The following is a 27,847-nucleotide window of genomic DNA, read 5'->3' as shown; positions in this document are numbered from 1 at the left end:
TTATTTATTTAGTTTGGTTTAGAAGGCTCACAGTTTCCTAGAAGTTTGATAGAAGGGACCTGGAATACGCTCTCACTACTAAATCTGGTGGGGCTAAAATCTTCCACTAAAACCTAGCTGCTCCAGATTTTAGTGGAAGCAACACCCTTCCAGTGATTTTACATGGTTATATGACAAAGCTAGTACATGTCACCCCCTTTCTCCATCCCTTTAGAAATAAGTAAATCTGTTCTCCATAATGCCACAGTTGGCTCCTCTGCATAGCATAGGCATTTGTCATGTATCCCTAATTTAATATATTGTTTATATCCTAAAGATTCCGTGCTGACTCAGCTTTTTAAAGTTTTAGCCCTCTTTTCCTGAAAACATCTTAAATTTAACGTTAAGCTTTTTGTATTTGATATGAAGATTGCATAATATCAGGGATGCTTCTTTCATGATGTCAATATGCAACGTTTACATGTTTCTCATTACAATTGGGAACGTTGTACTTTAAACATGGATGAGAAAGCTGAGAAAAGGTATTTTTTTTTCTAAAATTGTAAGTAGATACCTAGTTTCCATTGCTGTGGCACGTTACACAGACATATACCAGCCAACCAGCAGATACAAATTCAGAATTTTTATTCCTTAACTATTCTTACTTACCTATTCCATTAAAAGTTGACTCAGGCAAAAAAAAAGTTTTATAGGACCTCTCAGGGTTAGATTTTAACAAAATCTCGAGGGAACAGCCGTTCCTTAGGTGTAGGCGGCTGTTAAGAATGTTATTGTGTCTATTTTGTGAAAGTACGGTCCCCTTACTGAATCTTCAAGATTGTGCTGTATTGTGAAAGACAATTCATAATGGCGGTTTCAGAATGGCAGCTCTGACTCAGGCAACTTCATCTGACTTTAGGAATTCTTTTTTTAAAAAAAAACCATTTCTAAATGTTTAGAAACAATTCCAGTGGGAAAGAGAGGAACTGAGCTTGCTGTACTGTTTGGCTGATTTATTCACTCAACTAACAAAGTGTCCTGGGTACTTTTTAAGACTGAGATGTTTTTAAAACCCTTCTGCTTTCTTTCGTACTACTTTGGTCAATGTAATTTTCTTCCATTTTTTCTGGTTGTTTTTTGGCTTGGGTTATGGAGACTTGCATTTAATTTTGCTGTCTTGAAAGAAAAATATCAAATCATCTGATCATTTCCAATATTAAATAATTACTTATTTGATCTCCTCTACATATGGGATCATTCCCCCCAAAAGACTTACTATGGGCCTACGGCTATCACCAGGGTGTTGAATTATGCGGCCCAAATAATTCAATAATGAAATAACTCGTGAGACCACTTTTTTGGCGAAAACTGCACCATTGGTAAATGTTTATGGAAATTCTTAGTCATCCAGGTCATGATTGTCCCAAAAGTGCTTTTTAAAAGGCAACTGGACTTTGTTTTTTTTCTTGAAGACGTTTCACTTTTCATCTAAGAAGCTTCTTCAGCTCTTGGTTGAAGAGTTGAGGAAGCTTCTTGGATGAGAAGTGAAACTTCTCCAAGAAAAAAAAACAAAGTCCAGTTGCCTTTTAAAAAGCACTTTTGGTGTAGCATTGGTACAGATCCCTGGGATATGGGAGAATCAGTGCAAATAGATTTAATGATGAAAGTCAGGTGTTGCTGTTTATTGGAGGTAGCTGAATGCAAGGAAAAGAATAAAATAGGCATGGAATGAAGGTGCACTTGGCTACAGGCCATTAATGTATATTCACATTCGAGAGAAGGTATGTCTCGTGTATGTGTTAGTTGAAAGAATCTTGCAAAATGCCTTAAAATACTTGCCTGTTGTGATTAATGAGGCTGTTTAGTTTAATGGCTATTCATTTAATCAATTAGCTGGCTGAAAAGGGCGTCCCTCTGAGGCTTGCACTGTAGGAACCTTTCTCCTTTTGAAAATCTCCTTGAACTCTGGTGGACTTTGCTGGCAACAGTGTCACGTAGCTCTTCATATCTCCAGGGAATTTCTGTGCATCATCATTAACTACAAACCAACAGGCAAGCAAGTAATACTACTTGTGTTTGCTGTCTCTGTACCCACATACAGTATCCCATCATACATAAACCCTCAACCTAATGATTTAAAAATGAATGCACAACTCAACTCTGTGAGAAAAAAACAGCAACCAAAGAGCAAAAATAACAGTGAGATTGTATGTGTTCTGCCTCTATGTTTTGATACTGATGGCTTATTTATAACATGTAACTTATCTCTTGATGCTGAGGAATCAATTATTGATGTGCTTTTAAGAATCGGACCATAACTTGCTTGTGTTTCTTAGATGTTCTGGAAAAGATTTGTTTTTCTCCTTCACGTCTCTTGTGAGCATTTGTCCATACTTCATACAGAAAGCCCAATTTCTTAATGTATTTCTCACTGTGTTTTATGGTTTAATTTTTCTCCAGAGCCCAACTTCATTGCTGCCTATGACATTGGTTTGTTCACTTACTTCTTTTTCCGTGAGAATGCGGTAGAGCATGACTGTGGAAAAACAGTCTATTCTCGTGTGGCCAGAGTTTGTAAAAATGACATTGGGGGACGATTTTTGTTGGAAGATACATGGACAACTTTCATGAAGGCTCGGCTGAATTGTTCCCGTTCTGGAGAAATCCCTTTTTACTACAATGAACTGCAAAGCACATTTTATCTTCCTGAACAGGATTTGATCTTTGGAGTATTCACAACCAATGTGTGAGTTTGTTATTTCTTTTGTTTTCCCGCTCAGTTGTTTCTAATGCTTTGGTGCTTTTTCTCCACTATAATGCTATATTTATTTTAAGAAGTCAAGGATCCCCCCCCCAAACAATTACCTTCAAATTATCTGTGTGTGTAAGAGAGGAAGGGAGGGGTATTGATTGTCTTACATTTGCTGTGCCTGTGCTTCAAATATCCCTTGCTGAAATGCATGGGTGCCTGCAGAATAACCTGAAGATAAGCTGCAGCTGCGATGAATGTAACTCTTTCTGTAACATCTAAACAGGGCTTCGAATGGATGGGTTGGTTGCAATTACTGTGGGTAAATTAAAAAGTAAATTCAGAGGAGGAAGTTGGTAAAATGCCTAATGAGAATATCTATATAGTACTAAAACTTTTCCTTCTGTATCTTTTACCTGGGCGAAATGGTGCATCATAGGGCAACAATTTTTGAACCACAGTACCTCAAATGAACTAACTGTGAGGGAGATGGGTGGTTTCAAAATCTGATAAATAAGGAAACTTACAGAATGAGTCCAAAATCTGGAACTCCTTGAGGGAATGAAATTTGGGGAAGTTGTGGCTGCTAGTCAGGTGTTCCTCATTTTCAGTGTTCCAGGACAGTTTCCAACTCTCACAAGACACTCTCACAATTCCTTATTCCCTCCCCCCACCCAGCAGCAGCCATTTACCAGCCTTCTGGAAATGTGGAGGGAGGGAGGGAAGGAAAGAGAAACAGGGAGGAAGGACCTCTGTACACCCTTCCCAGTCAATGCCACCTCCTTATGTACCTTTCCCAACTCATGCAACTCTTGCACACTCCCATGTAGCTTCCCTGACCTTCACCCCTCCCCAGTCTGTGTGGCATCTCCTGCACATGCCCACACAGCATTCCTGATCCTGCTGTCCCCCTGTGTTAACCCATGCACCACCTCTTAACCCCCCTTCCTTAACCCATGCAGCACCTGTTATGCATCCTCATGCACCATTCTCGACCCATGCCGCTTCAACTTCACTGATCTATGCAGCAGCTCTTGCACACCTATGTACACCATTTCCAACCCATGTTACTTAACCTGAGCGCCCGTCCCGACTTACACAGCACCTCTCACAGACCTCCAGGTATGTTTCCCGACCCATATTTCCACACACATACACACCTTTGCTCCTTCCCTCCCTCCCTCCCCCAGCCAGCAGCAGACCCTTGCCTGCCTGATTTTGGACTTGTAAATTGTTGCTGGCTTCCTCGTTGACTTTCTTTCTACAAAGCTTCCCATAAGCAAAGTAAAATACCAGCAGGAATTTGAGGGAGGGAGGGAAGGAAGTTTCTTGTTGTGGCTAGTCCAGGGGTGAGTTTTACTACCATTCCCATCGTGCCAGTAGTAAAGGTAGCATGCGCTGGTAGTAAAGGTAGCATGCGCAGATCACTTATGATGACATCCAGGTCAGTGGGCGGAGCCTTCCGCCAGTTTTACTACCAGTTCTATAAAACCGGTCCGAACCGGGGGCAACCCACCACTGGGCTAGTCCATGAACCATGAACCTTGGTTTTCCAGAAGGAATAAAATTGGAAATTGTAGTCTGATTTATCTGTGGATGTCTCCAAAAAAAAGCTGTGACTGATATGGAGAAGCACAAAGCTTGTTCATATTTTGGTGTATTAAACTGAGGTGTGATTAGCGGAAAAGGATTCTTATTTGGTAACTATCCAGAATTGATATATCTGATGAATCAGGGAACAGTGTGTTTCTTTCATTGTTCAGTGTATAAATAGAAACTAATGTATTTTTCTCCATCTCACCCTTAATTGTTTACACTGTACTCTTGGTAGTAGAAAACAGGAGCTTATGTGCAATTATATCTTATTTTTTTCTTTAACCTGAGAAGAAAAAAGACATTAGAGAACACTTTCAGAAGTGAATAGGCAAATTATTATTGATAATAGTTGAAGTTAGATCAAATAAGAATTTTGTGCTGTGACACAATGTTCTTTCAAAAATTCAAAGAAGGAAAAAATGTTCCAATTTGTCAGCCATCTAGATAAATAATGGTAATTATTCTTTTAACTTCTATCAGGATTTGTGTCATGCTTATGCTTTCTGCATATAAATTAAGCCTTGTGTTCACTCCAGTAATATGATTGATATATTAAAGGTGCCTTATTTGTATCTTAAAGCACACTTGCTTTTCAAGGATGAGGAAAATGTATCTGTACTCACAAATCTTGAAGCTTTTATTTAATGAGGTCAGTAGCAATTTCAAAACAAAAATAAAAGCAAAAATAAAACCCCAAGGCTTCAGCCAGTTTGGTGCACTTCAGTGTGGAAAAACGTGCTATATTCCAATTTATTGTACATTCTTGCATAATACAGAGTCAGCAGGAAAAAAAAGGTATTTAGGGAACCAACTTATGAAATATTTAAACAGTTGTTATAAAAGTTTCCAGATGGGTCACTGAAAAACATTTACAAGCTTTTGGATATGTGTTTTCTCATCGGCCTATTAATCATTGGTGGGCTAGAAAATATACAGCCAGTCTGCCTTCTAAATGAAATGGTGATCAAATATACCCATAAATGCTGGAGAGGGACATTGTTGTGGTTGTTTGCATGTCCATTGCTTTCCCAACAATCTGTCACTCTCATCTAATGCGCCAATTCTTCAGAGACCCATATGACATAAATGTGATTATACAGTGGACAAAACTTAATAATAGTATATTAGAAAAGTCTTTCTTGGATTTCCTCTATATGTTTAGAGCTTTTCTTTGCAATTACATTTTGCAAAATGTATTGTAAAATAAGTTAACTTGAGGCAGTTGTATTGCCTACCTACCTCTGTATTTATACTGTATTAGCCAATTGTCAGTTTCACATCAAGAGTCCCCTTGTAGGGGAGATGGGCGGCATGAAAAATAAATAGATAAAATAAAATAAATGAAGAGAATGCTAAGTGAGTTCCTGTACTGAAGGGGAATGATTTAGAGCAGTGTTTTTCAACCTCAACAATTTGAAGATGTGTGGATTTCAGCTGCTAGAATCCCTCAGCCAGCATGCTGTTTCAATGCACATGCGCTCAGTGAACAATGAACATACATCCAGCATGCTGGCTGGGGGATTCTGGTTATTGATGTCCACAGTCTTCAGGTTCCTGAAGTTGATTTATAGCCATTACATAGAGTTGGAGAATGCAACTTTTCTTGGCAAGGGCTCACATTTACTTTTTGAAAAGCATGCTGATTTCTAAAAAGTTATCTCCAAAACTGTTCTCCCCAAAGAGTGATAGTAAGGCTAGGATAAAAACCACAGTTGATTTCCTTCACATTTGAATTTTGATGAAATCAGTTGCAGCTTGTAGGATAACTCTTTATGTATTTAATCAATGTTCTCGGTCACTTGAACAAAGAATTTCTTCAAAACATTCTCAGTCTCTAGAGGCTGCAGGCATGGTTTTTGGGAAGCAGTGTACTGCCCAGGTTGATACAGGTTAATGCGACAGCTGCTATCATCCTTGCTCTTCATGATTCATATTCTTATTAGCATAGTTAGGAAAGTAGACTCTTTGTGGGCTGGGAAACTAAATTATACAGAGGTACTACATTTCAGCTGATTTGCTCAAGAAGTGTAGTTGGATAAAGATGTAGAGAATCCTGAGAACAGAATCTACCTCACTCCACGTACGTGCAGTTCTTATGATTCCCCAAGGCAATAGCAGCTGATTTAAACATTTATTTGACCCCAGAAACCTAATTTAAATGATAAATGTTTAATATTGAAAAAAAGCTGACACCAACCAGAGTGTAGAACAACTCAAAGAACTAATGCAAGATCAGAAGATGTGGAGTGACCTAGACCATAGAATCTCCAAGAGTCAGACACTACTGAATGGATAACATCATCATCATCATTGGGGGAAAAAAGTCACAATAATTATAATTGTAATTAGCCACTCAGTAAGATGGTTTGGAATGCTTTGCATACTGTAACACTATAGTACTTTTATACTTTTTCACTTGAAATTTTGGAATGTTTGAATCAGCAGAATATCTGTTTCTGAATCAGTTGTTTTCAGGGTAGGCATCTTTGTTTATTGTTCAAGCTCCAGTTCTGCATTTTTCAGCCCACAACTGCTGTGCATGCTGACAGAGTTGTCACTCGGCTCAATATGCCAGATCCAAAGACATAAAACTGTTGAATCATCCAAATATGAACTTCTGCTATGAAATTTGCTGCGAAGCATTCAGTGGCTTGCTTTAGAAACCCCATTCCAGCCTCTAACCATGCACAGGGCTTGGAGTTTTTTTTTTTTTTTAGACTATTATTTTGCTTCTCCACTTGTGCCTGAAGGCATTAGGTTGTCATTTGTCATTTGCATTGTCTAAAGAGCGGCCTTCTGTGAACATGCAACATGTCAGTAATACTTAGGCAGGAATGAAGAAAGGTTCATCATGCAGTGCTTTGACAAGTTCACAGCCAACTGCTGCATTGCTTAATGGAAGGGAAGGATGGCTGGGAGAGGAAAGCAAGTCTGCAGATTTATTCCAATCTTGCTTTTGCTTTGGCAAGAGGAAAATGGGATATTCTGCTGAGGTACAGATCAAGAAAGTTCTTAAGAAGTTTTGATGATCCTGGAGGAGTCTTCAAAAAAGTGTGGTCTAACCCCTTTGAGAAGAATGTTAGACCCATAAGCAGTTCCTGCAGTGTATGCTGGAAGTTGCTAGGATACTAATTCAAATATCACACAAACTGCATTCATGCTTCTTAACACGGGGTAAAGAATAATAGAAATGGATGTTTATATTGTTTTCTCCATTTCGTAGGATCTCTTTCTCTTTCCTTTTGCCAGGACCAGGGGGAGCCTTTTTAAATACTTTGCCCAAATACTTGTTTGCTGCATAAAATTTCACAACTTGGAAGGCAGTTGTTCCCATTGGTAAAGCATTGCCAGTTTAGTAAAAAAAATATTCTTTTCATAGAAGTCCAAATTATTTCCAGTAACGACACAATATGAAAAGCAATCATTCAGATATTTGCACAGCAGGATGACATGTCTTTCATGCTGTTTTGAAAGAGCCTTCTGTATTTTTAGACACTTTTTAAAAACTATTTTGAACTCGCTGATTCTTCTTTGATGCTTGTCCTTCTTCCCACCACTTAAAATTACATAGAAATGTTTTGAATCTTCAGTTTGGCTCTACAAGTACTTTGTGTTAAAACTGATACTCTCCAAATTATAAAATCCCAGCTCTTTGTAGATTGCATTTGAATAAAGATAGCCTATCTCAAATAAACTGAAAAGAGAGAGTGAAGAGAATATTATGTAGAAAAGATTCAGCACAGTTGAAAACTTATGACAAATATTTTGTTTGGCTTTCTCACCTACTCTTGTATTTCAGCTGTTAGTTCCAATCTATTCTTAAACCTCAAAAATACATTTATGTGTTGTAATGGCTAAGTGGTTTCCTTTTCAACTATTAATCTGATAATGATTGACATGTGCATTAAACAAAGACCACAATTAAATGGCTGCAGTTCTCTATTTTAATGGACATATGTTAAGGAAAACTGAATACATACTTCTAGAGATATAAATATATTGTAAAAAGCTTCATTTCTTTAAAAGGTTGCTGCTCTTTTTAATTAGCAGAAGAAGTGAGGCTCTGTAGAGATTTTGTTTTGTAAATCATTTAGATATTGAAAAATCTATACCAGAAACTTTTTGAATATACAAAAACATACAGGAACATTTAGCGAATAATGGGAATAACCTGGGAATAATCAAAACAATGTTTCTAGGAGACTTGGTATCCAGTAAGGCTTTGCTAAGATTTGGCTTGCTTCAGAGTTCTGCTTCAGTAGATCATATTCTAGGTCTTTGGAGTGTGTTCAGCTGCTTCTTCCCAAAAGTTACATATTCTGAAGTTCTGGTAGATAACAGTATTAGGTAAAAGATTAGACAAGTTCTGATTTCTTTATTCCTGACATGTCTTAAGCCTCTTATGCAAATAGAATGGCTACTTTAATAGATGTGGCTGGACTTCGTCAGAGGGTAAATTAATATCTTGCAATATCTTGCAATGGAACCTGTGGAGCTTAAAATTAAATCTCACCTTGAAAAATAAACTAGAGGTTTAAAAATTAAGCCCACTTACCACCAGTCAGGATTGATGGGGTATCAGTATTAATGTTCCTTGTGAATTAAACTGTGTGTGACTTTCCGTGTCAAAATTGCTTTTCCCAGTCTTAAATCACATGAGGTGTTCAAGGGGGCTTTTCAACATCTCCTAATTGTCATCTCATCCATGTAGATTCTTTTCATCCCTTCTGAGACCTGTAGCCTTGTGTGCTGCTTCTTGGCAATCCATGTGTCATTTATTTTCCCAAGATTTGATGTCTGTTATGATGAAAGTGTCAATGCTCCAAAGATTAAATTGATTTTCTTCCTTTCTCTTCCCTTCTGTCCTTGTGTCTAGAAACAGTATTGCTGCTTCAGCAGTGTGTGCCTTCAATCTTAGTGCTATTACACAAGCCTTTAATGGACCTTTCCGATACCAGGAGAATCCAAGATCTGCATGGCTCCCAACAATCAATCCAATCCCAAACTTTCAGGTATTTTAGGACAATCTCAACTCACTCAGAAACCTCTTCTGTTTCATCTGCAGTAAAACATTGGAATTAATCAGATTTGTGTGTTGACCAGTGTATCAAGTTGGGCATAAGGAATTTAAGTTTATGTGGGTAGGTGGCATGCATGAATTAGTGGATTGGAACAAAAACCATGATCTGGCTGTATATAAAAGGGTACTAGGGTGGTGCTATTTCTGTCATTTCTTAGCTTAATACAGCCAGGAAGAAGAATTATAGGAGGTAATATTCACTTATGTGTCTATTTATCTGTTAGGTTTATATTTCCCTTTTCCTTTAGGAGTTTGAGCTGACATAAACAGGATTCCCAGTTCTATTTTCATTTCCATAACAATACTTTGAAGCTGTTTAAAGATAGTGGCTAACCAAAAGTCATCCAATGATCTTCGAAAGTTGAATGTACGCTTCAGTTTTGCAATCCCAAATCTTACAATAACTAAATGTGTTAGCAGTAAGGAAAGATATGCATTTTTTTTCTGGGTTAGCATTGGCCATCTCCAAGATTATATTTTTGATAGTAAATGTTCAATTCTGTTCAGTACAATACAATACAATTTATTGGATTTTGAGGCTGCCTGACTCCCCCCAAAATTTGGGAAATTTACAATATTTAAAAGACAATATTTAATGTTTGAAAAGGGAGCATGGCCGCCTGTACAAAAACACATAAATAACATATAGGATAAAAAATTGCCACCACAATTTTCTTCTACAAACAGTCTAACCCCAGGCTAGGAACAAAGCCAGGTCTTCCGTGTCTAGATCAAACTTTAAACTGCCAGAATGAAGCCACCTTTGTCATTGGCCAAAAATAAGTCATTATCTTTATAAGTTTCTGGTAGTAGCCATCATACCAGCAGATGGGTTCTGTGTCTCTCCACATTCACATAGCGTGTTGTTCTCCATTAAGAGCCTCCACTTGAGCATATTGTTTTTATTTAGGCACTCCAATTCTCCACCTATTCAGGGTCCTCCAGGCAGTGATGGGATTCAAAAAATTTTACTACCAGTTTTGTGGGTGTGGCTTGGGGAAGGATACTGTAAAATCTCCATTCCCTCCCCATTCAGGGGAAGGTTACTGAAAAATCCCCATTTCCTCCCAATCAGCTGGGACTCGGGAGGCAGAGAATAGATGGGGGCGGCGCCAGTCAGAAATGATATTGACCAGTTCTCTGAACTATTCGAAATTTCTACCACCAGTTCTTCAGAAAAAGTCAGAACCTGCTGAATACCACCTCTGCCTCCAGGTAGTATAAGGAAGGTCAGATCCTTCAGCCATATCCTCCTTTAATCTTATTCCTTGCTTGATGGTCTCCTTCCTCCATCTTTTAATTCGATTTTGACAAGCTTTTATTTGCCAGCTTTTAAGAGACTTCAGGAGTGGAAACCATGTTTATCTCCAAAGGGTATTTGCTGTTCCAGAAGGTTTCCTCAGCCCTGTGATATGACTATTTAATTTATTTATTTATTTATTTTTATATGCCGCCCTTCTCTGGAGACTCAGGTTGGCTTACAATGCATTGAGCAATAGCCTTCATACTTTTGTATATTTTATACAAAGTCAGCTTATTGCCCCCACAAACTGGGTCCTCATTTTACCCACCTTAGAAAGGATGGAAGGCTGAGTCAACCTTGAGAATTGAACTCTCAGTAATTGCAGGCAGTAATTGAAGAGATCAAGAGTGTACCCATTCTGCCTGCTCGTACCATTGTATTGCATATATCAGGTCACTTTGCATATATGAGGATTCTGGTAACTCAGCGTTGTCCGTTATTGCCAAGGTTGTGTTTCAGCAGAAAACCCACAGCTGTCCTACTATCAACTGTATGCCTGCTGCTCTATCCCTGGTTGCTGCCTGCGTGTGTGTGGGGGGGGGGTGGGGGGTGTTGCAGACATTTGTTTGTTGATTCCATTCCTGTTTTTTATGCTAGATACCCATCAGATACCAGTTCATTGGAGATTTATTATGTCATTTGTTCCCAACTCAAGTAGCATTGTGGGATATTTTGGATATTCTGTAGTCCTTTTAAAAGAATAAAATTTGCACTGCAGAAGAAGTATAAGAAGATTACAAAGCCAAGTTGAGAATCTTATAAAAAGGAATGTAGTAATTTCCTGTTGATAACAGGATTTTTTTTTTAAAAAAAGAGAGAGAATGTTTCAAGTAGAGAAGGAGCAGAAGATCAATGAAGCCTTCAGGAGATGATAAAGATAACATAGTGACTGGGGGGAAAAATATTGGAGAAAAAAATAATTTCTTACTTGCTTTCAAGCAGGATGTTTAAAATGGAAATCTGAGAATTGAAAAATACACAAACATATTTTTTTTTTTTGTACACACAACCAATGTAATTAAGGTTTAAGAACTAAAATACAACCCTGCAGTTAAAGACATCCTTGCCAAAAAAAAAGTCATCTTCAGAGATGAGATATGTAAGGTAAGGAGATGAGATAGCCTGCATAAACCAAAGGTACTTGCAAATGAATGACAGAACAATTTATTCAATAATATTTTAGGTAAACTTTTAAATAATTGAGTTAAATAATATGAGACTAAATACCTTTGTTCCTTTCTTCTTGTTCTTCAGTGTGGAGTATTGAATGATGATGGCCCCAATGAGAATCTAACAGAAAGGATCCTGCAGGATGCTCAGCGCTTGTTCCTAATGAATGATGTGGTGCAACCCGTCTCTGTGGATCCATATGTTACTCAGGACAACATCCGTTTTTCTAAACTGGTGGTTGACATTGTTCAGGGCAAGGATACGCTCTATCATGTGATGTACATTGGGACAGGTGAGTGAGCGTCATACCAGAGGAGCTTTTCTTATCTTCCATTGGTTCAGATGATCATCTAAATTCTACACTGAGGGTTTTCAAAAATAAAATGCTATGAAAATTGGCCTTTCCTTATATCAATAGCACTTAGACTTATATATTGCTTCATAGTGCTTTACAGCATTCTCTGAGCAGTTTACAGAGTCAGCATATTGCCCACAACAATCTGGGACCTCATTTTACCGACCTCAGAAGGATGGAAGGCTGAGTCAACCTTGAGCCAGATCGAACACCTGGCAGTTGGCAGAATTAGCCTGCAATACTGCATTCTAACCACTGTGTCACCACGGCTCAGTGATGAGTGCTATCCTTACGAGTAGGATATAAGCCAACCAAGAATAAGAGATGATTTTAAGAAGCAGTGAATCCTGAATGCAACATATAATCTTAATAAAATAGTTACCTTGGTTTCTAGGGACCTTATTTTTAGATCATTATTGTTTCTACCAGCTCATTCCACTGGTGGTGATTGTAGTGATGGTAATTAAGGAGGTAAAATATGAGAGTGAAATTGAGTACAGGTAGTCCTCGAGTTATGAACAACAATTGGGACCCGAATTCCTATTGCTAAGCAAGGAGGTCGTTAAGTGCCTGATTTTTACAAACTTTTTTTGCCACAATTGTTAAATGAATCACATGGTGATTAAACAAATCTGACTTCCCCCATTGATTTTGCATATTGAAAGCTGGCTGGGAAGGTCACAAATGGTGATCAGTGACCCCATGATGCTGCAGCTGTTGTAAATAGAGGCTGGTTGCCAGGCACCTGAATTTTGATTGTGTAATGATGGGGATGCTGCAACAGACGTAAGTGTGAAGGCCAGTCATAAGTCCCATTTTCAGTGCTGTTGTAACTTCAAACAGTCACTAAACAAACTGTGATTAAATCGAGGACTACCTTTTTATAGTAAGAGCTTGTCTGATCGATTACTGTAATAGTAGTTAGTAGTAGCAAGTAGTAGTAGTTGCCTCATTGCATTAAGTTGTCTCATGAAATGGTATGAATACCCCCTGCCCCTTCCTTCACTAGAGATCTTCAGCTAGAGGCTGGATAGCTATCAGTCCAAAACTTATAGCAGACCCTGTATGGAACAGGGGTTATATCCGGATTCCCCCCTTTCACCGAGTCTGTGATTCATTTCTACCAAAATTATGGTTGTAGTCCTGCAGTTTAGCTTGTCCCGTTCTTTCATTTCTGGCATCCCTTTTGAAAGAAAGAAATACACCTCCCCAAAAATAAGCAGAGCCTCAATCAAAGGCTATTGGAGAAGAAACCAGAGGTGGGTTTCAGCAGGTTCTGACCAGTTCTGGAGAACAGGTAGCAGAAATTTTGAGTAGTTCGGAGAACCGGTAGTAAAAATTCTGACTGGCCCCGCCCCCATCTATTCTCTGCCTCCTAAATCCCAGCTGATCAGGAGGAAATGGGGATTTTTCAGTAACCTTCCCCTGGATTGGAGTGGGAATGGAGATTTTACAGTATCCTTCCCCTGCCATGCCCACCAAGCCACGCCCACAGAACCAGTAGTATAAAAATTTGAAACCCACCACTGGAAGAGACCTACTATAAACAAAAGCAGAATCACCTAATATTTTCCCAAATGGGATTTTTATGAATGTTTTCTGAATAAAGATTCTGTTTTAGAAGAGATAGCGAATAGATAGCAAGGTATTTGGGTGGATACACACAGAGTAAATATCTCTATGTTGTCAGCTTTCTTATACATACACCTAGGCTCTCAGATAAGGAATATTAAATTGCTTTCCACTTGGATGGCAATTTAGGTAAAAGCGTAGACAGTTATAGATTGTAAGAAACATACTTGTGCTATTAGGAATACAGGAATTAAGGTAACATTTTGGTGATTTTTCAGTATTCAACAGTTGGTAGCAACTTAATTCATTAGTCATGCTGGCTGAGGCTTTGGGAATTTTAATTCAAAATATGTATGGAGCACCAAATTGCCTGACTTTAACATAATCCTGCTTGGTTTAACTTAATATTATCTATTCTAATTGGAGAAACTCTCCAATGTATTAGGTAAAGATCACAGATTTGTTCCCCTCCTCCCCTCCCCCCCCAGAAATTGAACTTGGGATCTTGGATCTGCAAAACATGCATTTTGCCATGCCTTCTATATCTCCTTTGACTAAAACATGCATGTCATATACAGTAGATAAACATTTACATAAAAATCCACACATATATACATCTCCTCTACATCTATTTAAAATTATTCTTGAAAACCACAGAACCGTTTTCAATTCCTCTGAATTTAAAGTTATTTTAATGTAGTGATTAGTAGAAAGGCATCCATGTTCTTAATAATTGCTACTTCTGGTGTAATCAGTGAAAGTGCCTTATGTGATGTTTGTTACTAACCTTTAAGTACTAGGTTGATCTTCAGTGTTGGGTATTTTTTAAGATAGAAGAACCTGGATAAGTCCCTGTAAAAGTAAAAATAATTTACTTTTGTTACAGAATTCAAGATTAACATTTTGGCAAAACATAATTTATGCTGTGGCTCCATTTTTTTAAAAAAAAGAGTATATATTAAGAGAAAGTTGATTTTATGTTAAGATAAATGACTCCTCTAAGTGCTACTATAATTTATTCCATGACTACACATTATTTTATTGAGTTGGAAAACCTAACTGAAAGTCATACTGTGTCCGTCTGATAAAAGAGTATTTTCTAAACATGAAACTACAAATAGTCTGCACTGGGACATTTTTTAAAGAAAGATGCAGTCCCAAACACAATATTCCTTTTCATTGGTTTACTCTTAATAACCAACATGAGAAAGAGTCAAGTTGACAATATAAAATACAGTCTCTGTGTCTGTGTCTGTGTCTGTGTCTGTGTCTGTGTCTGTGTCTGTCTCTGTCTCTGTCTCTGTCCCTGTCCCTGTCCCTGTCCCTGTCCCTGTCCCTGTCCATCCATCCATCCATCCATCCATCCTTCCATCCATCCATCCTTCCATCCATTCATCCTTCCTTCCTTCCTTCCTTCCTTCCTTCCTTCCTTCCTTCCTTCCTTCCTTCCATCCATCCATCCATCTATCTATCTATCATTATATTTGTCTCCCACACAGTCAAAACTACTCTCAGTTAACATGATACAGAAAAACAATTTAAAACACCTATGGTAATTGCAACAACAATATAAAATCAAATCTCATTTATTATTAAAATAACAATTCAAAATAAGGTAAAAGAATTCACAAATAAAACAACTATAAATAAATCAACAAATGGAAATGGTCTGTTTCAATTAAAATGCTCTCCGGAATCTCTCTGTCCTTAGCATCTTTGCGAATGCAATCAGGGAGGGGATCAGCCTGATTTCTACAAGAGAGGGATAGGTAGATAGAGATGGTACTTTGTTCACTCACCATTTGTTCCTTCCTCCAGGTAGTACATAACGTCCTCTGAGGTGGTAGCTCTTGAGAGAACAAATCTCCTTGTCTCTCAAGCTGTGTCTCTTAATTTAATTGCATCTATCCACTCTGTTTCTTCCAGGGAGGTGTCTGTGCCAGCAATTTGCTGTTTAGAATGTAGTTTGTTCCATTCCAATTTAACTTTTAATTAGGTCCAGCAACAACCTAAGCAACAGGGGCATAGATGCAGAGAAATAAGTTTCCATAAATATCTTGGACTTTAAATCTATAGTTTAACCTCATTTCCCCCTCAAAAAGACAGAAACCCTCCTCCAATCTCTGAGCCCCAATACAGGATGGATCGTCTTAACCTGTGACCACCAACTTAACTCATTTGATGATGAACTTTGACACATACTTTCTAAAATGCCACATATATAGTCTCAACATGGCTGCTCCATCCATGTAGTGCTGTGCTATCCCAGGAAAAAGTTGGCTGTTTTGAGGTGCTGCATACAGGTGCTTATGCTTGCCTGAGCATTGAAGTACATTCCCTAGATCCGCAAAGCCCTGTCTCTGTTTTGACTAAGACTCTCCTCTACCCCATGTTCCCTTTTAGATGTTGATCTAAGTTAACTGAGTTGAGTTCAGTAAATGTGCATAGAAGAGTAGCTGCAAATACAATTACAAAATTTATTTGATACATAATGCTCAAATCTGCTGTCATAATTGTCCATTCAAGACTAATGTCATAGCCATGTTAAGAATCAGCAAAGAGATCTACTACAATTTAAGCCTATATATAAGCTTTCCATCAGTTATAACACATGATTGGCCACTGGGCCATGTAAAAAACAGTTGTGTTTACTCTGTCCTAATTTCCAGGTGGAAATCATGTACAGGGCTCCTTTTGAATTTGTCATTGTATTTCCAATGTTAGTATATTAGAGCAAAACAAATTGAGAACATACTAATACAGCTTTATCTGAGTTCTGCAGGATACATTTATTCTAGCTTGCAGTAAAGGAATACTGATAAATATAGATGCGTCCAATAGTTGGTAGTCTTATCCTTATCTGCTTCAGGGAGTAACAACTTTTTGGTACTCTTTCATTTGTTCAAAATGTTTTCCCCATATCTATGAGATGTGCTTAAGCCACATTATGCTTATAAAGGATATCGATTGTTAGGAAATTTAGTAATCCTGTTTTATTTTCAAAAAATGAAAAATTACATTTTTAACCTCTATTTTTATTTGTACATTTAAAAAGAGAAGAAGCAAGAAATGAGAATGAATCAGGGTTGCAAAACAGGTGCATACAGACAGTCCTCGACTTATGACCACAATTGGGACCAGAATTTCTGTTGCTAAGCAAGGTGGTTGTTAAGTGAGGCATGCCCAATCTTATGACCATTTTTGTCCCAATTGTTAAGCAAATCACTTCTCTAATTAAGTGAATCACATGGTCACTAAGTAAAATCAGCTTGACTTCGCTTATCAGAAGCCGGCTGGGAAAGTCCCAAATGGCAATCACATGATCCCGAAACTCTGCAATCATCATAAATATATGCTGGTTGCCAAGTGCATGTGATTGGGGGATTTCTGTGATAATCTCAAGTGTGAGGAAGATTGTAAGCCTCTTTTTTCAATACCACTGTAACTTTGAGTGGTCACTGAACAAATGATTGTAAGTAAAGGACTACCTTGTAAATGGAATCTAGCTAATATCTCTATTCTGGACGTTAAAATAAATTAACACCTTGATTTGCTTGTGTTGTGTTTCTCATTTTGCTAGAGCATGGCACTATTTTGAAGGCACTGTCTACTACTAATAAGAGCCTGAGGAGTTGTTATTTAGAGGAAATGCAGATTCTTCCCGCCAGCCAAAAGGAGCCAATCCAAAGTCTTCAAATATTGCACAGTGGCAGATCGTTGTTTGTTGGTTTGAATAACGGAGTGCTAAAAATCCCCCTGGAGAGATGTTCAATGTACAGAACAGAAGGGTAAGAAAATTTATGGGTCGGATATATTTCACACTGTCTTAAAAAGAAAAGCACTAGGGAAACATATTGCTACTGATTCATTTTAGAATACCTTTCGTCATCATTCAAAGAAAGCAGAAAACATTGGCCTGAATGGATAGTTTGAAACAAAGAGAATAATTTGAAAGCAGCTCTCTCTCTTTTTTTTTTTTAGTGCATCTTCATTAGTCCCAATTAGAAATTGATGCAATGTACAAAGAACTCTGGTTTATTCCTTTTTCTTGTACATTCTGGAATCGACACCAATTTTATTTGTCTGTTCTGCATTACGCAAGTATTGTTCTCACAACTGTTACTCTGCAGCCCCAGTTATGTTATGAATGGATCTGATATAGGTATGACTAGACTTGCCGTACTTAGTGAAGTAGGAGAAGTTGCAGCAGTGGATAGAGTCATGGGCCACCTCTTTCCTACTTCATTGGAGATTTGAAAGTTATCCAGAGTAATTTGTCTTCATTCAAATAAGTCATAGTCAACATTATCCACAGTTTGTTGCTTTGAATGAAAGGCAAAATTGTGGTTGATCAAAAGGCAAATCGGAAGTTTACAAACCACTCTTCAATGTTATGTTGGATTGCTGCTCTAATTTCATCTAATACTAAACATTTCTGAAAGTAGAGAGTATCTTTGGCTTCATTCCTCAGTTCTTTTGGTTCTAATCAATGAGATTCAGAATTTCAAAGCAATTCCAGATGTTCTTCTTGAAAATGGTAGGTATGTGGTCAGTCTTGTACACTACCATGGAAACTTTCTTCTGCTGCTGTAGAACTTTCACAGTTTTGATCTGTTCAACAGTTCAGCCATATATTTGTTGTTATCATTGAGAATTTCCATCTTCCTGTAACAGTAATTTATCCAAGGTTACTTCTCTATATACTACCTGATGAAGATTATGTATATAGTTGCTTGAAGACTGTGTTAGCACTGAAGAAATCATTGGATTGGCAGAATTTGATAAGAAATATTCTTGCTTCATTTCAGGAATGACCGTTATTATTTCCTCTGTAATGTTTTGGCATTCCAATTTTCAACCAACAGCTTGAATATTCTATTTAAAATTAAACTCTACCATAAATCTGGTTAACTTCATCTTCTTTTCCATCAGTGGTTAAAATTTAAACTTGAACAACTGTCCTATTCAACCATTTTCTGCAAAGTCTAATTGATATTATTTGGTCATTGAATACAATGTACCGTCCTTCCAGGATAATTCCTGATGATAAAAACACTGTTCGTTCTTTATTTTTCATGTCTTCAGTGTGGTGTATGATCTTCTGATTCAAAAGTGTTCAATTCCAGTTCATTTGAATTTCATTGATGACTCAAATGCCAAATTGTAATTGGTTTATGTATTTAATCTTTTATTGTGTTAAGTTTTTCCATAAACATGTTTCTTAAATACATAAGCATACCATGCTGGATCACACCCCTAGTCTATCTAGTCCAACTATCTGTTTTCACAGTAGTCAAACAACTGCACAAGGAAGGCTATCAATCTCCCAGCAAATGGCCTTCAAAAGTAGTCACACGGCCATCAAGGCTAATAGCCACTGATCTCCATGGTCCCCACAAAGTAGTCCAACCCTTTTTTGAAGCCAGCACCTCATCTCCATTTTCCCACTAGAATTGTCTTCGCTGCTTCGGATTTTCTTTAACTACATGGCAACTAGATGTCCCACAGCTTTAATGTAGTCATGTCATAAGCATCTTTTGTACTCCAAAAGATCCTCATCTTTTCTTCAGTAGCCTGTTGAATGCCACAGTTGAGGAGCCCATCATCCGACCCTGTGCCCTTCATTTTTTTTATATTTTCTATCCATGTTGTTTTCTTGGCAAAATACAGATTGATTGTCCATAGCTTTCTCCTACACAGTGTGAAATGATGATTTTCTATCTACTTCCAGCATCTTCCCATAATGCTGCTGCCCAATATAAATGACTGCTTACATTATCTGGGTAGCTGGGATGACCTTTACACTTTGAGTGACCCTGCTGGGATGATGTACTGTTGACATACACTTCTGCCATTCTTTGCTCATCTCTCCAGAAACATCACTATTACAAAAATAAACACATGACTGTAGCGTATATGTGAGGTAACATGCCCAGCAATAAACATACTGCTTACGCATATTACATTTTTGTCTGAACAAATCCTCTTCCAGTTGAATGTTTAAAAATATGAATTGTATTGATGTAAAGTAGCGTTAGTAGATGACTATTCTGGATGAGACAGAAAGGAATAGAATTAACTGGGACTCGGTCATAATCTTTTAGCTGTCCAAGACAATAGTGTCTTTCAGTCTCTCTGTTTAAATCTTCCATAATATGACATCATAGTGAAAATGTTCTAAGCTGCCTGAATGTTTCCCTGCCAGCATCTACATGGGATATAGTTTTTCAGGTCAAAATAGCCATGCCAGTTTTTAAATGCATTTTTGAAGCCAATCACTTATTTCAGGCAAAGGTGACACTTGGAAAAGGAACATGTTTACATTGTCAGCTCAGAGATGGAAAGGAAAATGATTCTTTCTTATTTGCTTTCTTTCCAATTTTCGTTCCTGGGTTTATTCCTATTGCTCAGAAGCCTCACGGACAACAGATTTGTGTACCTTGCCTTCAAGGTACACAAATTGCAACAAAAAGCTGACAGGCTCTGAATTTTCACCTGGTTTCTAGAGATGGAAATGTTAGACATTTTTCAAGCTGTTTAAAGCTAGTCTCAAAAAACTAAGCAGAATTGGATCTGGCTAATACTAAAATGGACACCATCAGGAAATGCCAAGGCTATAGAAATTGAAAAGTATCCTGGAAGAAGGCAGTGTAAAATAAGCTACATAATACTGCTGTTATTTTCATTGTTGTAGTTGTTATTACTATTATTAATTCAACTAGTATATCACCCATCCTATTTAAACAACTCTGAGCATCTCACTATAGGTAGAAACTACATTCCAATAAAATCAAGACTAATGTACAAACATATAAAAACCATTAACAATCATTTTAAAATAAAAAGAAACTACAAGAACACTGCATGGAGTTTTATAAATATAAGAATTAAAGAACTGTGATTTTGTTATTAAATTTATGCAAGTAATTGTATAAATGCTCAATAGGTATGTAAATAAACCTTATAATAATAGTTGATTGCAAATAGAATGTGAAGCAGAACTGTGATGTGGTCACCAAAAAAAAAAATCACGTGGTTTTAGGCTGGGTCAGTCAAAGTATATATTCCAAACTATGAGAAATAGTTATTCTACTCTCTTCTACTTCAGTCAGAACCCACTCTGTCTATTGCACTCAGTTTGGGGCACTTTTATGGAGTATTCAGAGGAATTAGAACAGGCTTAGAAAAGACCAGTGAATATAATCAAGGGACTAGAAATTAAAGCTTGTAAATGATTGAAGGAGCTGGTATATTTAACCTTGACAAAAGGAAACTAAGGGGAAATGCAGAACTTTTGTACATAATGTGAGATAGACTTGAAAATACCTGAGAATATGTCCTCTTATTCCAGGCTATAGGATATAAAGTAATGGACTGAAATTGCCAGAGTGTAGATTCCAACTGAATTCTTTAAAAAGACAGTAATTGTGGAACCATTGCCCTCTCTCCCCTCAATTAGAAGTGTTAAAGTGAAAGCCAGATGGCAATTTGTTTAATGTACTTGAGTTTAAATTCTTGGATTGAAACGAGGTTAGAGTTGTTGGTGTAAGAGGCCCGTTCCAACTCTATGATTATATGAAATATTGGGTTAATTTTTGGATCTGGACCCACTCTGTTGCTCTGTCTCTCACAGTATTCATAAATCTTTTCACCATGCAATTTTTGAAATCATCTATTTTCTCTGGTGTGGAATGGAATGACTCTGACTCTTATAATTTCAAAACAGAAGCAGGTATAATATTCCAAACAGAAGTACTGGGATTTATTTGTTTATCAAATTTATATATGATTACCCAACTCCATAGCTATCCTCAACAGCTAAAAACGAGAAGGAAAAATGATGTAACAAGGCAAAAAGAGAATGTCTAGAAATGAATAAGAAATCCAAGCCAACATATTAGTCTTTTAATATCTATAGTTAGCCCAAGGTCCATGAGACAGATAGACAGCAGACCACGAGAAAGAACTGTAGACTCCACTCAGAAGATTTTTTAAAAATCCCAAATGAAGGAAGTAGGAAAACCTCTTTTGTATAGTTGCGAAGAAAAGTATTTGGACATTCCTATTAAGTCATTAGAAGTCAAGCTTTATTCAAACTACTGCATTATTCCTGTCTCTTGTTTCAGGCATCAGTTCTAAAAGATGGATATTGTATTGACAGTTCCCAATATACGATGATTATGGATACTGGCTATCGTTCTGCGGTGGTTCTCCTCCTACCTCTCTGACCGGTTGCAATCTGTGTTGACAGGGGGGCAGCGGTCGACCCCAAGGCACCTTGCTTGTGGGGTGCCACAAGGGTTGGTCCTCTCGCCCCTTCTGTTCAACATTTATGTAAAGCCGCTGGGTGAGATCATGCGTGGCTTCGGGGTGGAGTTCCATCAGTACGCTGATGACACCCAGCTGTACATCTCCACCCCAGGCCACCCCAACGATGCCCTTGAAGTGATGTCCCAGTGCCTGGAGGCCGTGCGGGCCTGGATGGGGAGAAACAGGCTCTGACTCAACCCCTCCAAGACCGAGTGGCTGTGGCTTCCAGCGTCCCGATATAGCCAGCTGACGCCATCGCTGGCTATTGGGGGCGAATCACTCGCCCCCACGGACAGGGCTCGTAACTTGGGCATCCTCCTGGACGCATGGCTGTCGTTAGAAGATCATTTGACGGCCGTGGCCAGGGGGGCTTTTTATCAGGTCCGCCTGATACGCCAGTTACGCCCCTTTCTAGATCGGGACTCCCTACGCACAGTCACTCAGGCACTCGTCACTTCCCGCCTGGACTACTGCAACGCTCTCTACATGGGGCTCCCCCTGGGGTGCACCCGGAGGCTCCAGCTGGTCCAGAACGCGGCCACGCGGGGGATTATGGGGGAGACGAGGCGCTCCCATGTAACACCTCTCCTGCGTGAGCTGCACTGGCTCCTGGTGGTCTTCCGGGTGCGCTTCAAGGTGTTGGTGACCACCTTTAAAGCGCTCCATGGCTTAGGGCCGGGGTACTTACGAGACCGCCTTCTGCCACCAATAGCCTCCCACTGGCCAGTACGCTCGCACAGAGTGGGCCTCCTCAGGGTGCCGTCCGCCAGACAATGTCAGCTGACGACTCCCAGGGGGAGAGCCTTCTCTGTGGCGGTGCCCACCCTCTGGAACAACCTCCCCCCAGAGATACGTACAATAACAGACCTCCAGATTTTTCGTCGGGCCCTGAAAACCCATTTATTTCAACTAGCTGGGCTGGCTTGAGTTAATTTTAAATTGATTTTAAATTGGGTTGTTTTAATTTACGGCCAATAATATTTAATTATTTTAAATTGCTTTTAAATTTTGTATGTATTGTTTTTTACTCTGGCTGTTCACCGCCCTGAGTCCTATTTTGGAGAAGGGCGGTATAGAAATTTAAATAATAAATAAATAAATAATAAATAAATTTTAATTTTCAGTGCAGTCCAATAAAAAAGCTTAGAACTTTCAGTGGAGTAGGGATAGAATTATGTAGCTTTCTCAGTTCTCATGATTAGAAATCCTTTTCAGATGTAGTGATGCTTTTGTGAACGATATTCATTTCTCTTGTTGAATTGGTCAGACATTAAAGTTCCTTGAACTCAATTTGATCCCTTCTTTCTGATCAGGAAGAAATAGAGCAGCAATCTTAACTTTTATAAGTTCATTGTATGGTTGTGAATAATGGGGAATGCACTTTGCAAAAATTGCCATTTCTGCAGAATCTTTTAAGAAAACAAAGGCAGACCTGCCCTATTTTGTAGATGGGGTAATGAAAAAAACTGCTTTGTAAGGATATTTCATTCAAAAACTTGGCTTTCGGGGGGAAAGATTCCTGCTATCCCCACCCCTGACAACACATTTTCTGACTAGCTTTGTATTGGTTTCACACTTGTTTGTATCAAGAAAGATGTTTTAATTTCATCTATTGCTTTCCGCCTGGCATTTTTCCTAGGTAGTGATTTATAGCCTATTGTTGAGCCTATGTTTAATACATGCCAATAAATAGTTGCAGAAAGGAAGCAAGATATTCTTCCTCTTTTTCATACCTACTTCAGTCTCTCTGTGTGTGAGAGAGAGAAAGAGGGGGGGGGGCTTTTTACAGAAAGCCCATCCTCAGCAAATTAACTTTTGATAATTTTTTTTTTTTAAGAAAGAAAGGTTTTCATACAGTGGAGGACTTTGTGCCCTTAAGGCAGGAATACCATAACCTTGTTTATTTTCTTTGGCTTCATCTTGCTTTCAGGATAGCAGTGAGTTGTTTACACCCTCAAGGCTGATTAGAAGTCTTGATTATTCAGGATTTTTGGAATCCTCCCAATCTGACTACAGACGATAAAGGGTGGTTGGGAGGAGAGAAAAGCCGATCAAACCCAGGAGACAAATTGATCTTAACATTGATTAAACTTAGGCGCGCTAGCGTTCTCAGCAGATGTTAGGCTCCAGGATATCTTGGGAGCTCTCAGCGGTATAGTATGAACAAAGAGCGGGACAGACACTACGCTGTTGACATTTTCTCCTCAAACGGTTTGCTCTTATTTCCTCTGCACGGAATTACTCCAACGGCACCGCTTGATGATGTCTCTCTTCTGGCTTTGTTTTCAGAGCATATATCTGGCTTGATTTGACCATTGGACATTTGCTACTAGTCTGTAGTGGTGGGATATCTTTCATAGCCTCCTAGAGCTGCATTTTCAGAAGAGAGTATCATTAGGCCAGGAATCATGTTTATAAAGAGATATGTGGACCAGAAAATTTTCCATGGAAATGTTTCCGCATGAGAATAATATGCCGTACCCTGCTGAATCGGACTCCTGGCCCATCTAAGCCAACAGTCTGTTCTCTCAGTGGTGAACCATCTGCGCAAGAAGGCTGACCAGTTCCCAGCAGATGGCCTTCAAAGGCAGTCACACTCCTTACCAAGGTTAATAGTCATTGATCCTATAACGTCCATGAATTAGTCCATCCTTTTTTTGAAGCCAGCCAAGTTGGTAGCAATGTCCACATCACATTCTAATGAATTCCAAAGCTAAATCGCAAATTGTATTTTAAAAACCCTTTTGTCTATCTGATTCTTTCAGGATGCAGTTTCATTTGGTGGTCTAATATTTGAGGAAGAGTAAAATAGCTACTCTTCGTCCACTTTATCCACACCATGCATACTTTTATACTCTCCAATCATGGCCCCTCTGCTTTGCCTCTCTTCTAGAATAAAAAGCCCCAAATATTGCAAACAATATTCACAAGATGTTCAGTCCTTACAGTCCCTTGATCATCTTAGTTGCCATCCTCTGAAACGTCTCCAACATCCTTTTTGAGTTATGGCAACCAGAGCCGCACACAGTATTACAGATATAATCATGCCATTGATTTATATATGCACATTATGATATTGGCATCCCTAATTATCCCTAATGTGCTGTTAGACCAGTGTTGGCAAATCTTTTAGGCACTGAGTGCCAAAATGGGAGCGCGCAGGCAGGGGAGCACTGGAAACCGGAAGAGCAGTTCCCCAGCGTGCACATGCACACCAGGAAGCTGAGCTTCTGGTTTCCGGTGTGTGCATGCACGCCAGTTACCTACTCTTCTGGTTTCTGGCACGCATGCATGCATGAAGACCAGCTGGCCAGTACACATGCGCCCACCAGAAACCGGAGGCTCAACTTCCAGGTGTGTGCATGCACACCAGGGAGTTGCTTTTCCAGTTTCTGGCACTTCCATACACGTGAAGACCAGCTGGCCAATGCGCATGTGCGCACCGGTATCCGGAAGAGCAACGGGCAATGGCTGGCGTACCTGGAGAGATGGCTCTGTGTGCCACTTTCGGCACACGTGCCGTAGGTTCGCCATCATGGTGTTAGACCATTGCACAATGGATGTACAGTGAGTCGGCATCTTTGTTGAACTGTTCACCGTTATCGAAGCTCTCTTTTCTTATCAGCCATTGCTAGCTCTGATCCTATTAGTTTGTGTAATCATCTTAGTTTGTCTACATAAGGCAACTTTCCAATTTCAAAAAAAATGTATGGAATGTGATTTCAGGGGATTGATCTAAAAGTTGAAAAGGGGGAATTCCCTCCATTCTTCATATCAAATAATGTAGCCCAGATAATTATAGAAAATGATGAATATTGGGAGGGTTATGCTAATTGGAAATAATTTAAACAGAAAAATATTCCAATTCTTGGAAAACCTGTATCTCTATTTTGAATTCCAGCCATCAGAAAAAATAATCTGCTGAGATACATTTGCTTAATATTGTAATCTTCTAATATTTTTGAAATAGTTTCCTATTGTTAATTTCCTTCATAAGGTATTTATGGGTCCATATAATCATGTTTAAAAAGGCAGCATGAACCAGTCTTTATTGAGCAAGACTTATCTGTTATGTGAAAAGTTTAGTTGTGCTAATTGATACCATCTTCAAAGACTATTCCCAGATGTATGTTTTCTTGCATTTTTGGTTTATCACTTGTACTGCACATAGGAAGGAAGAAGCCAATTAGTTAGCCATTAGAAATAGACACCATTATTTTATGAGGCTAGCAGTCATGAGAAATAGCTCCCACAAAATCATGGGAAAATGGTCTAATGGGATACAGATGTGACCTTTCTCAAACTTTGTTACTTTAGTACTGTCTTTATTACACATCAGTCATATAAAGTACTTATCCTGACTTGACAAGGCTGGCCAAAGAGAGGTACAAGAAATGAGGTATAAGCAGTTCCAATGAAAGCATTTTGTGTAAGCTGCAAATACTCCTTAATGTCTTTAATCATACCTTGTCTCTCACCCAGCCTACCTCACAATTTGTTGCTGGGGGGTGGGAAATGGGAGAAGAAAGTGCTGTGCACACTATCTTGAGCTCCTAAAAGAAAAGAAGAATTCAGGGATGAATTCAGGGATGTCAGGATCACCAACCCCTTTGTTGGTTTTTGATTTAGAATAATGTGTGGATTATGCCACATTATGTATAAACCAAAGTTTAAGATAAGTGTGGACCAGGCCATTGTGGCTTATTCAGCAGATCATAGTTAAATCGCCTTGAGTCTTCGGAGAAAGGCAGCATGCAAGTTGAACAAATAAATAAATAAATAAATTCTTTGGATAGTTTGTCAATTGTAATATTGAAAAGCTTCCTGATTGGTGAAGATCGTTGAAAGACTGCAATAAAAAAGAATAACCCAGTATAATTATAAATTTCAATAAAAAATCTTTAAATACGTTCTTGATAATTGTCTTACATCAGCTAATTTACAAACATTTGGATAGCATACAGTATGTTGTCTACAATTTGTCAACAGTGCTGAAAATAATCAAATTGGAAGTAGACATTCCATGCTGAGGGGCAATACACCCTGTGGATTTTTGTTGTTCACCAACAAAAAAAAATAATAAAGAGAATTGAGCACTAATCACCAAGATTAAAATAACTAAGTTTAGAGATGCTCCTATGGTTGCTTGATGGAGTAAAACATCTTTATCTCTATTGATAGGCTTATTCATTCCCTGGAAGATATGTGCAAGCTGTATTTTAAAAGAATGTGGAATTGTAAACATGAAAGATGAGAGGCCCAAGATACACAAATATAAATATGAAGGATGAAAGGGCCCTTGTTTCTTGTTTTATTTTAGCAGAAGCCAAATCACCAGACTGAATTCAACTGTCAAAAATTGTCTGTAGTAAATCTCCATTTATTGTACCAGCTTGGTAGATGTCAGAGGTTGAGCTGAAATGCAGTTTAGATGTTCACAACTTGACAGAATTTTGCTTCTGCGCAGAGTTAGTCACTTCTTTTTACTGTGGATGTCCACAGTAAAATGGGCAGCCACCATAATTCCCTATGCTGTAAAATAAAGCATGTACGTATGTGTGTGTTGAAATGACCTATGCTGTAAAACAAAGCATGAATGTATTTATTGTTGGCAGAGTAGACCAAATACTAAATTGTATCCTTGGCATTCCTGAGAGAAGATCTAGTAAGAGGATCCCATTTGTCATCCCAGTCTAAAAGCTTTCTCCTCCGACTTTATTCTTACCATTTAAA

At 38.4% G+C, this 27,847-nt stretch overlaps 1 protein-coding gene across 37 annotated transcripts in view; it reads left to right on the top strand.

Moving 5' to 3' along the window:
• Positions 1-27,847, top strand: part of SEMA5B (semaphorin 5B) — a 478,266-nt gene that overhangs the window by 380,986 nt on the left and 69,433 nt on the right. For 31 of the 37 annotated variants that reach the window (XM_087883981.1, XM_034422787.3, XM_034422795.3 and 28 more), the window contains 4 exons: positions 2,440-2,725; positions 9,201-9,336; positions 11,962-12,169; positions 17,385-17,592. In XM_087883981.1, coding sequence (XP_087740107.1) covers positions 2,440-2,725; positions 9,201-9,336; positions 11,962-12,169; positions 17,385-17,592 — 838 coding nt within the window. The remainder of the gene's footprint in view (positions 1-2,439; positions 2,726-9,200; positions 9,337-11,961; positions 12,170-17,384; positions 17,593-27,847) is intronic. The other 6 variants (XM_087883946.1, XM_087883954.1, XM_087883970.1 and 3 more) reach the window with 1 other exon arrangement.

Source organism: Pantherophis guttatus, chromosome 1, assembly GCF_059756535.1.
Source record: "Pantherophis guttatus breed Tessera chromosome 1, ASM5975653v1, whole genome shotgun sequence".
NCBI lineage: Eukaryota > Metazoa > Chordata > Lepidosauria > Squamata > Colubridae > Pantherophis > Pantherophis guttatus.
This window is presented reverse-complemented; position numbering and strand designations above follow the sequence as displayed.